Source organism: Lates calcarifer, linkage group LG14 (genome assembly GCF_001640805.2).
Source record: "Lates calcarifer isolate ASB-BC8 linkage group LG14, TLL_Latcal_v3, whole genome shotgun sequence".
Classification (NCBI taxonomy): domain Eukaryota; kingdom Metazoa; phylum Chordata; class Actinopteri; family Centropomidae; genus Lates; species Lates calcarifer.
The window spans coordinates 5,425,622-5,440,256 of record NC_066846.1 but is presented as its reverse complement, the minus strand read 5'-3'; the positions used below and the strand labels follow the sequence as shown (position 1 = coordinate 5,440,256).

Genomic DNA, 14,635 nt, shown 5'->3' with positions numbered 1-14,635 from the left:
AACCAAACCACAAACCTCCTAGATTATTTTCTTCACTAACTTTGGGTTAATTTAAACTATCAATGTGTTACCTGTTGACTTTTATGAAGTGAATTGAATAAATATGCATACAGACATGAAAACTGACCAAAAATAGAGACTGTAGGACAATACAAACCTCAACAAACTCATCCTGCTTGTAGAGGTTAGGCACTTCTCCAGAGCTTAGGATGTTATTGATGTCCTCTAGGAATGATTCCTCTACAATCTGGTTGTCATTGAACAGGAAGACAGTGGGCTTATTGTCCACACCAGTCAAACGGTACAGCTTCTTGATGTCTGAAAATAAGGAAAGAAAAACAAAAACAATTGAATTCTAGCTGAAGAAGAACGGAGTGTACAAAGGAAGAGGTAATTCATCACAAACTGAATTCTGGTGAATCAGCCAGAAGCTAAACTTGCTTTGCCATGTTTGTTATAATCTTTCCATCTTTGTTTTGAGCTTTACTTGTTTTGATTTTCAGACAATAGTCACTTCCAAAGCACAAAGAGTTGCATACAGTCTCAAACATCTGTGAATGTACTGTAATAGTAGTATACTTGCTCTCACCTTCTCTAAACTCCTGTTTGCGGTACTGCTTGGTGACTTCCACCTGGAATACTTGGTACTCACAGATGGAGGCAGCCATCTTAGACAGGCTCTGTCTACCAGAGCCCCCAACACCAACCAGCAGCATGTTTCCCCTCAGCTGACTGATCACACGCACTACACGGGTTACTGTGGAGAGAGCACAAAAGTATTACCCATATAATAAATTTCATCTGAAATCCTTTCTTTACAGTATTGTTATAATTGCTAGCTATATGGCCTTTACATATAAACTGCTGTCAATCCATCTACAGTAGTGAAATGCTACTGATTTGCAATGGCGTGTGATAAAGTGGCACCGTAAAGTGATAGCAGTGTGTAGAGAGCAGACCCAGGTGCTGAGAGGCCTTCTCTCTTTCAACTACAAGGTAGCTTTTAGCTGCACCTCATGCTGTGTTTTTCAAAAGAGAAAGACCCATCAGAGTGCAGCAGATGAGGACCTCTTATATTGATTTTCTTAATGTACTGGATTGACTGGACAGAATGTGATGAGTGGACACTGTGGGTTGATTCATGATTTGTGTGTGGTGTGTTGTCCATTTAAGTATACAAGTGTGTGTTGCATGCTGAGACATACTGTGTTCGATGGCGTCTCGGAAGAGAACAAGGCTCATGGGCACTACGCCAGGTGTCAGGTTGTAGTCTTCAAGCTGGGTTTCCATGAATTTCTTGAGACCCTTCATATCCACTAGGTCCTCATATACATGAGACTCACTCAGGAAGTCACCTGACAAACACACACACAAAGACAAATAAATACATTCATATCTCCTTGTGTAGTAATTAGTCAATCCACAACCAATCAATTTTCATAATTGTATTTTTACACTTTTTTGACATTGCTGTGTGCATCTACTGGACGCGTGTGTTCTGTAAGAAATGTACCAAATATTGGCGGTTGTTTGTTGGGGCAGATGCTGTGGAACGTGAGGTCAAAGAGTGAGCCCAGCTTCTCCCCCATCAAAGCAGTAAAGGCCTCCATGTCATTGTGATCTACAAGCCGGTCTGAGAAAACCCTGAAATCAACAACAGCACATAGACAACAAATATTATCCAATGTATATGCAAGTAGAAAACAATTGCACAACTGGATATACAATATTCTATGCTTCAGATAAGGGGTGGTGATGCATTATGACATTAGCTGTGGTAAATATGCTATGTGACTGAGAGAAGGTTAAAAATTTGGTGAAAAAATGTCACGGGTTACCTGAGGCACTCATGGATCCACAATCTAGTGATGTTATTTTTGGTATCATGGAAGTCTGGGTGAGCTCGTAGGAGACCCTGAAACACCTAGTGGGGGTGGAAGAGGAAAAACTGTATGTAGATGTAAACTGAACAGGATAAGTTACATAAGTATTCAGTCAACTTCAAGAAAATGTTTTATTAGCTACTGAACTGATTATCCTGAATTATCAGTGTGAGGCTAAGAGCAGAAAGCTTTCCTAAGCTTAACTTCTGTGTCTTAACTCTCGTATTTTCTTGAAAACATATTTTAGGTGGTGTATGTATATATGTATGTGTTGTGTAAAATAACCCATCTACAGGATATGTGGTCTTGTGTACCTTGGAGATATCCCTGAGGTTGAAGAGGTAGTGTATCTTGGCTGGAGTGGGAAGAAAACGAGCTGTAACAGTGTAATACAGTTCTAAGGTGGCCTGAGTCAGAATCTCTCCAATGGGCTTCAGCTCCTCCTTAAACCCCTGTAGTTTTTGGTTGATCATGGTACTATAGATCCGCTTGATCTGGGACTCCTGCAAGCAGAGAGGATGGGCTTGTTCAAGCTTGGTACATCTTGTAACTGATACAGCCATGCCAATTTGATAAAAAGATTTCAAAGTTCCAGTGATCAAGAGAAAGAGAGGCAGAATAGAAATTTGCTACTGCAATTCAATTTCATGTTGTCCACTTTACGCATTTAAGAGGCAAGGCAATTCAAGTGCTAAGTGTTTACTTTCTGAATATAATATGGCTCCAGCCAGCTGCAAAAGCAAATTTGTTTTACTCTTTTATGTAAAAGTAGGGTGGAGAGCAGAAGAGAGCAGAGAGGAAATACAAATAAATGTTAAAAACGAGGAATGCAATAGGACAGAGCTATGTTTAAGTGGCAGATATAAAAGGAGCACAACAAAACAGAAAAACTGCCTAATAATTGAAATAGAATGAAAAGAGACAAATGGTGAGCTGGAGGGGCAGTGAACAATGAGTGGACAGAGCAAGGTGGAGTGAAAAAATTGTCAAATAAAACAAAACAAGACAAACAAAAAAGGGGAACAAAGAGAGAGGAGACAGATTGGAGGGGGTAAATTATCTGGGGGAGAACATTTGCAAGCAGCCTTTCAGTCAATAATAATCTCATGGGTGTTGGATATGAGAGAGTGACATTTTGCAGTGGTTATGGCTATAATCATAATTAGGGTAACTCCAGCATAGTGACACAGAAAAGTTGTTGTCAAATGGTGACGTTGAAAAAACATCTGTTAGGTGGAAGAGAGAAATCAACCTTGCTGAAATGCACAGAAATACCTGGATGACAGAGGAAGGAAATATACAAATAAAATGACAAACAGAAGATGCTAAAATGAGCGAGACTCTCTACTCTCTTTTACTTAGATAAGTAAAAAGTAAAACTGACACAACTTATAAATCCTGGATATTCTTATTTCATTGCTGGCTAATTTGTCTATATGTTTGTTTCATATTTGATAAATTCCAGTGCCTATCAGTACCTGTCAGTAAAAATCTGTTAATTAGTATAATTTTGTGCTAAAAGAGAAATGTCAGACAGGACAGAACAGGGCAGGACAAGACAGAGGAGAGGACTTACATGAGGAAAGGTCATATTGATGAGGTTGAATCGACTCTGTAAGCGGCCAGAGATGTGAGTTCTCCCTCCACCTGGGGGCCCCATCGATGCCAGCAAGAACATGTCCTAACAAAGCACACGTGCACGCGCACACACACACACACACACACACAGACACACACACAGACACAAGAAAAAGGTGGGCTTGAATGGCCTCTCATTAACACACACCAATTAAATCAAATATATTTCACATCTAAAGCTCTTGTCCCACATACTTAAAAAAAAGTTCATTAAAAGGTAATTATAGGGGAGGCACCAAGAAGGCAGAAAAATGATAATATCTTAATCTCACACACACCAAAGTACAGACCTCACTCCCACCCTTATCTGAATGCCCTTTCTCACCTTGACAAACTTCAGGGTCTGTTTCTGGCGGTCATACCAGAAGCCGTAATCGATCCAAAGGCGCAGCAGCTCCAGCGGTGGCTGGGAGCCAAAGAGGTCATGGGCTGGCATGTTGAGGTCATCCAGGAAGCATAGCAGGCGCTTCCCACCTGCTGGCACAAACACGCCTTTGGTTCTCTTCTCTATTCGGCTCTCCACAATGGCCTGGATATTATTGGAGGTGGTCTGGACAGTGGTGGAAACAGAGAGAAACGGAAAAACACCAAAACACAAAGATGAAATGATGTGTTTCACTGTTTACCTTACAACTGTCTGAAACATCATAAACAATGTGGTAATAAAATTCTACATTAAGAACTTTGTTGTAAAACATGTAAGTGTCTATATAGGTACTATGTGTGTGAGTGCTGTTGCTCGTAGTAATTGCCTGGGACTTTGGAGGTAACGGTGATGATGACTGGATGGGGCTGGGGACAGGGAAAGGGCCATGGTAATGATGGTGAAAATGGTAAAGGAGTGGGGTGATGAGTGACTCCATCATTCCTGGCTCTCTAAAAGCCATGGATGATGGATGGAGTTGTCCAGCACTGACATTATTCAGTCTAACTGCAGCACCTTGAAGCAATATGTCACTTCTATTCTAACTGTAGTGAAGCCAAGACGGAGGCTATTACGAGTTGGTTGGATGTAGACTGATACTCTCTCACGCACACACAAATATGCACCAGCAAATGTACGCCCAAGTCCTGTATTCAATCTTATACACAACTGCATCTCATGCTGCGACTGAGTGTCTCTCATCCATAGTTATATAGGTGAGATGTGTGTGTGCCTGTGGACATGTAGGTGAATTTTGTACATAGAGCATATATAGATCATACCCTATGACAGTGTGGGTATTGCAGCCTAGTGGACATAAATAATATTCAATATACTGTACAAATCCACAAAGTGGTAGTTATATGGATCCATCTTTCATTTTAATGAGACAAAGCCAAGGGATAGAAATGTCTGCCACAGCAAGACAATCCAGACTATTCCAATTATAATGCTAAGCTTCAAGGAAAGTCAAGAGGGCAAACACGCGTGCAAACAAAGAGAGACAAATAAGAGATTAAAGACCTAATTAAAGCACACCATCCCTGTTACAAAATTCACACATTTACTATACTTTTATCAACCCTGTTAGACTACATTGCTGTAATTCCCTATTCATTGAACCTAACCTTAACCCCTGTGTTGGTCATTAACTGAGAGCTTAAAAAACCTAAGCACCAGCCAAAAAGATCTTTCTTTGCAATAATGGTCTCGTTCCTAAGGCAAACTAGTTTCTACAAGGACAGAGGAGCAAGAACACAGAGCTGGCACACACAAACCATGCAAAGGCACCAACCTGTGAAGACATGTTGATAGTGAGAGCAGTCCACTTATTATCCAAACCCTGCAAGACACTCTGGGCCACTGAGGTTTTACCAGTGCCCACCGGCCCAGAGAGCAGCACTGGGTATTGACCCAACACTAGAGCCTTAACCAGGAAATTGTAGCGAACTGTGTCCACTGTAGGAACCATAATCTTATAGAATGGAGCACTGCAGGAGAGGGCAGAAAGATCTGTTTTTATAGATGTTATTTAAGGTATATCATGAAGTACTTACTTGGTTTCAAAAGTGAAAGTAAGGTAAATGAACTGGCAGAGAATTAAATGGCTAAAACATCCATACACTTCACTGCTGTACAACTGCTAATGTCAGGACATCATACCACCCAGTTTCCTACCTGGCATTGTAGCGCCAGCCCTTCGGCAGCTTATCTTCAAAAGATGCCCAGGTTTTGTTCTTGATGTCCACAAAGTACTCATAAACTGTGTCCTGAAAGGATTTACATAAAGAGCTCTGAGAATGTTGGTGCCTGCTAAGACAGATTCATCAGTTTTCAGATTCAAAGTGAGGTTGTACAGTATTATCTCTTATCATTACTTTGCCTGTGATGCATTTAAAATGCTTATATCAATCCAATCAAAGCTTGCCATTCAATGACCATATACACATCATTCTGATATTATGCAATGTTACTGTGATGAGAAAAACAGGTTATTGTAGTTGTAATTACCTTGATGGGGAAAGTGCCCTCCATTTCTCGTAGGAAGTTGTCCATCTTCTTGCGCCCATCTTCATCAACAGAGGCACAGACGGACCAGATAAGGCTGAAGATGAACCAGAGCTCCACCATCCTGCCCAAGTTTTCTGTGTCTGAAATATTCACCTGGAGAAAGGGAGGATGAGAAAATGACAACATCTGTTACGAGTTTTACTTACTAATATTATGGAGTGGAGTTGAATAATTTGTGGCTTAGTTTCAGTGTCTTGAGGCAGTTAAACCAAAGGATCAACATTTAAGCATGGCTAGAAAATGGTCCATAGGAACAATTACAAAATGAAGTGGAGGTTACAGATTGCACTTTATTTATCATACCCCATTGCTGGATGTGGCCAGAGAGTCATAGAGGCGGCAGAGAGAGGTTACTCCATTAAGCTCAGTGATGGGGATCAGCTCCTTACAGTTATTCTTCTTAAAGTCCATTGTGCTCTCCATATATTTCTCAAACAAATGCTTTAAATGGTCCACTTCAGCCTGTGGAGAAATGGAGCAAAGGAGTGAGCAATAGCGGGAGATGGAAGAGAGCAGGTACCAGAAAATAAGGGATTATAACGAGTGTCATTCAGAAAGGTTTTCTTGTATTCCTCTAATAAATGTGTTCTTTAACAAAAAGATCATGGGCTCTATTTTCCTGAAATTGGGTGCAGACACAAACACAAGTAAAATGTCCAGTCACAAACACAGATGGGTGTGACCAACAATTTTTTCATCATGTGTTTTCATGTGTTTTTAAAATTATGCAAAGCACATTTCTCAAATCAGAGACCGTAGAAGAAACTTGTGTCATTTCTACTGTTGTGTTGAATACATGTGTTTAATCAGCTATGCAGGGAAGAAAGCTTATGTGGCAGATCATCGGGTTATTACTCATGTAGATGATGTTATTTGCAATCTTTCTCAAAATGTATTTTGATCCACAAACAAATCTGAAGTAGATGGAAAAAAGAACTGCAAACAGAAAGAGGCCAGAGCATGTGTGTGTGTGTGTGTGTGTGTGCCTTTGCCTCTGCCAAGTAAAACCACAAAAATTGCCTTGCATCTGCATTTGCGATGAGAGGTGGTCTGAGCAGCTTTTAACACCAGTGCAATTTTGTGCCAAAATGAGCACCAAAATTACAACGAGCCGTCTAATCAGCATAAACGCAGACTCAGCAGTGCCCCTCCTCCCACATTGGACAAATACATTAATTTGGTGCCAGGAAGTCACATTAAAGACAGAGACTTGAACCCAATGAAAACTGCATAAAAACTGTGTTTGCCCTGCAGGACAATTGAGCCCTAAGAGTATGAGTTATTATGACTAAGTGCAATGTACCTTGTGTCGCTTGTCCAGCCAGGACTGAACAAAAGGCTTCCATCCCAGATCAGTGTAATCGTTGTAGACCATCCCACAGCGAGACACTGTAGCTGGAGAGGCCATTGCCAGGTTCTCCACTTCAAACAGCAGTGACACCTATGAGAAATAAATGTGTGTATTGTTTTTCTGTTGTGATAATTTTTCTGTGTATGGTTGACAACGATTAAAAAATATATGGTAATTAATTCTATTTTGTTTAGTTATTAGTTTATTTATCTGGGACCATAAACAATCTTGTATCAAACCAGATTAATGCTATTCAAAAAGGTTGAATTTTTGAAAATGTTGTTACAATTTGAATGTTACTACACTAGACAAGAGCAGTTGTTTATAGACAGAATGATCAATTTCAAAAAAACAGCAAGGTCAATTAATTTAAATGATGTTTTTTTTATCATGCACATAAGTGGTTATTGTCAGTATTTCTGGAGAGGACATTTGTTTTTCAGCTCATTAGTTTGTAAGATATTTTTTATTTGAAGCCCTGTCCCCCATTTAATTATATAAAGCACACAAACATAGCAGCGATTTGTTGGCTGTCACTTTGCTCCATTTCTTGTGTGTGAGCCAGACTCTCATCTAAATGGATCAAGCCAGTTGAATATGCTGGCTCCTTCTCACTTTTGGGCTATTAATCTTACCCTGTCTTTGCATTTGCCTTGTCGAATTTACAAGACAGAAACCAAAACAGCCCAGTGTGTTTCCTTTGGAGAACTTTTAGCTGCAGCCCAGAACAAAATCAATCATTGCATATTCACTTTGGGAAAATACTTTTGATTTAGAAATTGGTGTAACTTAGCAATATCTAGTTACCTGTTGTTTGAAAACATATGAATTCCACTGTAATATGTAACACAATGTGTACATGCTCCAACATTAAAAAGGCTCTTTAACAGAAGAAATCTTGACATGTCACAGTAGGAAGAACACATGTAAATAATTAAAGTAATGATGGTTGAAGTCCATTTAGCTTTTTCACTTCCAGTCACACTGTCATGATTTACTGGGACACTAGCATTAAACAGAGCCATTGTTAACATTATTAGTAACACTCGTGTTTCTCCCACCGAGACAATTCAGTGGAAAGGGCCCTTCTGTCAGGTTTCCAGTTCTGTCCTCACCTGTTCAGGCATGGAGATTCTCTCTCCATTGATGAGTGTGAGCACCTTGTTATCATCCATAACAGAGTTCATACTCTCTATCCACAGTGTGTCCACAGGCCCGTCAAACACAATCCACTTCTCATCTGATTTCTCATCTAAAGAATGGAGAGGAGGTGCAACATGGGACAGAAAAAATAGGCGTCATACAATTACAGTAGCAATGATCATACTATGTCCATTTTGCTAACAACTTTAAAACAGTAAGATTAACTTGTCTACTGTATGTAATGCTTACCAGTTTACATTTTAATTAAAAAACATCATAATAAAAAAATGAACCATTGGATATTTGTTTTGAAAATAAGTTACATATTGATCACTAAAACACCAGAAAAGCATTTGTCTGGCCTGTGTTTATTGTGTGCCAAACACTATGGTTGCAAAAAACATTTTGCAACTATAGTGTTTTGTGCTAGATTACATATAATCATCTTCCCAGTAACTTTACTACAACTGCCAAAAGGTCTGGCAAGGAAAAGAAAGCTACTTACAACTCCACTTTTCTGCCTGGACTTTTTGCCTGTTTAGTCAGTATTTAAAAAGAGGGCTACTGTGATATCAAAAAGATGCCTGTGGGTCTAGAGCCACAATATCACAATACCATGATAAGTGAAATCCCTCATCAGTTTGTTATTCAGTAAAGTTTACGTAAGATGGATAAGGAAAACATTCACAGCACAGCAACATACAGATTCTCTGCTCTTTCATCAGATTCATCAGTCCCTACTATGTACTGTGTTTTGGTGTCCACACCTGCACAGGCTGATCTCATGAGAGAGGATAGCACTCCGTCAGTCCACTCATTGGTAGAGAGGTCATTTTCTCCATATAGTTCCCCCAGACTCATTGCCTTGGGGTTCAGAGGATACTCCTGATGTGCCACAAGGATCAAAGCATGAAAAAGATGATAAAAATATGAGACAAAGTGCAGAGTGAAAGATAAATGTACCTCAATATTTGAGCCCTCTATGGCAAGAAATGTTGTGTCACAATAATATTGCTCATAATGTGTCCCATAACTCCATGTTGTGCTCATGATTTTCCACAATAATGCTGGGAGCTCTCTTTGACAATTCAAAACAGTAGAATAAATACCTGATCTTATTTGGCAGTTTGTGTGAATTTGAATCTGGAATATACCCCTCAAAGTGAGACTTCAGGGTGTTCTTTTGGATTAAAACAGCAAAAAATCATAGTGTATTTTTTCTATCCACACTCACGTGGACCAGCTGGAAGCCAGGCACTCCCTTGAGGTTCAGGGCAGTGAGGGCACTCTGCAGGATCTTCCAGGTAACACTCTTAGCGCTGCCCGTCTTGCCTACCAGCATGGAGGAGTGTCGAGAGTTTTTGGTCTCATATAGTTGAATAACTTTGGTCATGGTAAAAGGAGTCACTTGCAAACCACTCTGACAAAGCTCTGCCTCTATGGCCTTCTTCAACTGTAAAAAAATGATAGAAAACATACAAAGGTAGTCAGATATGGGTCAGAAATGCTGATTCTCTGGGTGATAATATAAATTATATGTATGATATACTGTACCAAGGTCAAACCAGAATACATACAGCACTTGATGTTCCAACTCTTATCCATCATGCCACAACACCAGGGAGGCATCTCATTTAATTTTCATGAATGACATTCATTCTGAAGTATAATAACCTCAAATGTACAACAAGAGTCATAAATGATTTTCTTCAGAAACAAGAAGAACAAGTCCAGCAACAGATGGTCTGACCACAACAGACATGACAAGGCAGAAGCTACTGAGACTGCCTAAATCCACGGAGCAACTGTAGCAAAATCCCCAAGATGCTTGGAACAACCAACCTGCCAAGTATTTTGTAAAACTGTAGAAGTACACTTGCACTGACAGAGTTAGAAAGTTAAAAACAAGTAGTCATGGAATTATTTTGAAAGCAGCCTCACTTCACAGCATAACAAATATCTATAGCTCTATCCTGAGGTACACAGACGCTGACTAAGGTACAAAAGCAACCATAAAGACAGACAGGTGGATGACTGACAGTGAGCCAGACAACAGACAGGAAGAACCGAACCATACAACAGGAAGAGCTGAACTCCTCCTATAGCCTATACAAAGAGAGAGGAGAGACAGCTCCACTTCAGGTATCAGAGCAGAAGGCTGAGAGTCCATTCATAGTAGGGAGGCCTCTCAGCTCAACTAATGACACCCTCCTAAGGTGTCATATGTAGGGCAGCTACATACACTCTTGCCCAGCCAATGGACTCTTGTCTGGATCAGGATGCACAACCAGGAGCACAGTTACATGATAAATATACATTAACAAGACAAGAAACCAAGCAAAGATGAGAAGTGCTACATCAAAGCTGCCTTAATTATTCAGCCTGCATTTGTGTGCTATCTTTATAATTAGATTCAGTGCAGTAATAGCAGTGCTGAGTTACAATTTCCTGTATTGGTAAGAGCTGTTTACGTATGAATTTTATGTTACAATGAATATTAAGAGAAGCTGACAGCTTTCAGGATAACCTCTGGGGACAAGTGAACTGCAGCTGAACTGTACTTTGTTTTGCATCTACTTTACCTGTTTTGCAGACAAAGAAAAAGAAACAAGGCCATACAATCAGGGCAAACCTAAGAAAACACTAGCTCTCTGCAGGGATGATGATTTCAGCTGCTGATCTTGATGAACTAACCTCGCCATAATCTATAATGGGTGTTTCCACAGCAGGAAACAGGTCCTGGGTGATCCCATTGAACAGTGGCAAGTCAGTAGACGTCAACTTCGCAATGTTCATGTCCTTCATAGCCATTAACAGGACCTGAGGACAGAGAAACAAAGGAGTAGTCACTCATTATACCACTTACTTAGTTTAGTTGTTAGAGCTTAGTTAGTTCAGTAAAAAAATGCCCTGGTCCTGGTTCTCCAGTGATTAAACTTTGTAGATAGACAATATGTCAAAACAGAGAATGCAGCCCAGCTTGGGTTTACATTCTAGCTTATACAGTCATAGCAACTGTCTGCTTTTCCCATGCAAGTTAGCCTTTTTGGGCTTAAATCCCCTATTTAAATTTCCAGAGACAGCATAGTAAAACAAAGAGGGAATTTAAGACTGAAAAGACACTAGATTTGACTAACTCAGACTGTTGAATTGAAAGGGATGTCTTAATGGTTGTTATGAGCAGATGGAGTGATTACAGCCAGAAAAGCCTGCTTCAGTGTTCATATAGGAAAGATTTGAAAAATTGTGAACCTATATTTTTAAAGAATTTAGTATTTCATATTGCTAAATTATTTACTTTTACTCCCATAATGTCTGTATTTTAATTTCTTTGCATTAGTAAACAACATCCATTAGTTTATGTTTTAATGTTTAAGGGTTCTGATCTGGTCTTAGCAAGTCCTCAAACCCATTTTGTGTGTGAGACAGAGAGAGAGAAAAGGGAGATAGAGAGAAAGACCTACTTCTTCATCAGGAACATTGGAGCAAGCGCGGCGCTTCTTTCCAGCATACCGAAGCAAGGAGGTGAGAGCACGCAGGCCAAAATCATAGTGGTCCTGTTTAGATAGCTGCTGCACTGCCAAGGAATACAGGGTGAACACCTTCTTAGCCAGGAGCTATGAGAACAAAGATGGAGACAGAAGTAAAGCAACATAAAGACAGAGACAGAAAAGGAAGAAAGAAAGAGGGAGATGTGGTGCGGATGAATGTCAGCTTAAACAGGATTAAAATTTGCAGTATAAACCAGAGACAAGCCTCAGTGACTTGCAGAGCAGTGCGCCAGTAGAGTATGTGGTTGAACATAAATCCATCCCTTCCCATTCCCTGCCTCAGTGGATATTTAAGACACGTCTCAAATCATCAATCTGTTCAGCCATACAGCCAGTCTGCATTGCAGCAAACAAGGATAATGTGAACTGAGCAAGTGTGTTTTCCATTTGTCTGTCTGTGCAGTCTTTCATAAAGATCCTCAAATAAAAACACAAATAAGGCCATGTGACAAACAGTGTTTTTGTGTCTATATAACATGCTAATGTCTTTCATGCATACAATATGCAATGTATATCTGTCCATCCTTTATACACCACAGTAATTAGCTAAAAATGGGGCACTGAATAGCTGAATATCTCCCTTGTGAGTCAGCAGTAATTGGTCCCAGAAAATAATGTGACTGTGGTACTAATCACAGTTTAACACATACATAAATACACACAATAATGCTCTGACACCTTGGCCCTGCCAAAGCTCTACACATAAAAGAAGCAGGATGTTTGATTAGGGCTGTGATATTCCAAGATTCAAGATATACTTCATAAATCAAGGTGTATTCATAACTGATGCATTCACTACACAGACAAGGCCTTGATACTGAGACTTGAGATTTCCTTATAATTACACAGAGTACTATTGCCATGTTCCTGAATAAACTGCAACTCTTTGTAACCAGCTGAGAAATGTGGGCTACAGAATATTGCTGCTGATCAGGGTTTTGCTGCACAGAATCATCGTGGTCCAACACTTGTGCTTGTCAAACAGTTTCAAAAGCACATCCTGTACTAAACATGAATAGTACATAATCATCCTCAAATTTTAAGTGCCGATCTCAATTTGTTACAGAACAACAAAGAACAACTATGGCAGTACATCACTTCATTTTCAACGTGATAATTCTGCGTCACATTTTCTTGACTCATAGTACCTTGCAGTTGTTGAAGCCTTCCCCAAACAGTATGATTTCAGCAATCAGAGTAGAATCTGGTACCACCATGGAGATTGGTCTGAACATGGACTTGAGGTTGTCTGGAAGCTCAGTGCGACCAGCGTAACCTAGGGAAAAAATACAAACGGAGGGAAAAAATTATAATTACAAACACTGAAATGAGACCAATTATGACAGGCTTTCATGACAGATAAATATCAAAACATCCACTGAAAATGTCTCAAACTATTTCATAATTCACCTGTCCTCTGTCCCTCTGTATTCTCAATATGATTCAAATGTCAATTCTTCCACCATTTGCATTTGTTGACTTACCAGGATTCATGGTGATAAAGATACCACATGACCAGACCAGACGTATGTGCTGTCCATCAAAATAGAATTTGGACTGTCCAGCTGAGAGGGCAGACAGGATGGAGAGGATCTGCTGGGCCACCACTGACAAAACCTCAATGTTGATTCGGTTGAACTCATCGAAGCACCCCCATGCTCCTGTCTGTTCAGTGTGGACACAATGAATTACAAACAAATTAGAATGTTAAATTACACAGAGACACAGTAAAAAAAAAAAAAAAAAATCCACTTGATACATTTTGCGAGGGTTATGTTTTTCTCTATAGTCAACACACACAAACAGAGAGAGAGAGAGAGAGAGAGAGAGAGAGAGAGAGAGAGAGAGAGAGAGAGAGAGAGAGAGAGAGAGAGAGAGAGAGAGAGTTGGTAAAATCTGTTATCCCTAACATATATATACTTATTCATGTGTCTGGACATTATGAAGAACACTGTCACACAAAGTTTTGAAAACTATGGCCACTTTTCACTCACTTCTCACATCATCGTCATCACACTGCCCACTTGTACCTACCTGTGCCAGGCCAGAGTACATGCGTCCCATGGATTTGTAGTCTAGTCCTTCAGAGCAGTTGACTACAATGACATACATGCCCAGGGCTTTGCCTAAGTCCTTTACTGTCTCTGTCTTCCCAGTACCAGCTGGGCCTTTAGGAGAGCCCCCCCGGTGGAGATGGAGTGCTGTGGTCAGAGTCATGTAACACCTGGACAGTCAAACAATGGAAATTATATATATGGTGTTTCCATTTGGTTGTCTGATACAGTCTGAAATATTAAGCTAAATTACGAATGAATTAATTCACTGATATGTGGCAGATTGATTTATGTGTTGATGCATTTCTTTGCACAAATTGACTGAATGATTGGTTGTGACCTGTCAGTAAGTGGAGTAATGACGAGCCGTCCAGAGTTACCCAGGTACTCATAACCATATCTGAAACGTGTGTTGGTCTGTCGGATTATGCAATCATTCACATCCTGTTGGGAGAAAAAAAACAAAACAGAAAATGGACCAGTGGGTTTTTTTCTTGGTTTCATTCCAAGTCATCTCAGCT

The 14,635-nt window shown here is 40.0% G+C and overlaps 1 protein-coding gene across 1 annotated transcript in view; it reads right to left on the bottom strand.

Moving 5' to 3' along the window:
- The window catches only part of LOC108902164 (dynein, axonemal, heavy chain 2), a 56,973-nt gene that overhangs the window by 20,863 nt on the left and 21,475 nt on the right, over positions 1–14,635 (bottom strand). The window contains exons 36-57 of the mRNA XM_018703907.2: positions 14,455–14,558; positions 14,095–14,284; positions 13,545–13,725; positions 13,209–13,336; positions 11,974–12,126; positions 11,204–11,329; positions 9,744–9,962; positions 9,277–9,394; positions 8,482–8,618; positions 7,319–7,456; positions 6,319–6,477; positions 5,956–6,108; positions 5,623–5,714; positions 5,240–5,435; positions 3,847–4,071; positions 3,460–3,564; positions 2,198–2,386; positions 1,839–1,924; positions 1,514–1,644; positions 1,206–1,355; positions 590–757; positions 158–318 (exon numbers count right to left, since the gene is read on the bottom strand). Of these exons, the coding sequence (XP_018559423.2) occupies positions 158–318; positions 590–757; positions 1,206–1,355; positions 1,514–1,644; positions 1,839–1,924; positions 2,198–2,386; positions 3,460–3,564; positions 3,847–4,071; positions 5,240–5,435; positions 5,623–5,714; positions 5,956–6,108; positions 6,319–6,477; positions 7,319–7,456; positions 8,482–8,618; positions 9,277–9,394; positions 9,744–9,962; positions 11,204–11,329; positions 11,974–12,126; positions 13,209–13,336; positions 13,545–13,725; positions 14,095–14,284; positions 14,455–14,558 (3,309 nt within the window). The remainder of the gene's footprint in view (positions 1–157; positions 319–589; positions 758–1,205; positions 1,356–1,513; positions 1,645–1,838; positions 1,925–2,197; positions 2,387–3,459; positions 3,565–3,846; positions 4,072–5,239; positions 5,436–5,622; positions 5,715–5,955; positions 6,109–6,318; positions 6,478–7,318; positions 7,457–8,481; positions 8,619–9,276; positions 9,395–9,743; positions 9,963–11,203; positions 11,330–11,973; positions 12,127–13,208; positions 13,337–13,544; positions 13,726–14,094; positions 14,285–14,454; positions 14,559–14,635) is intronic.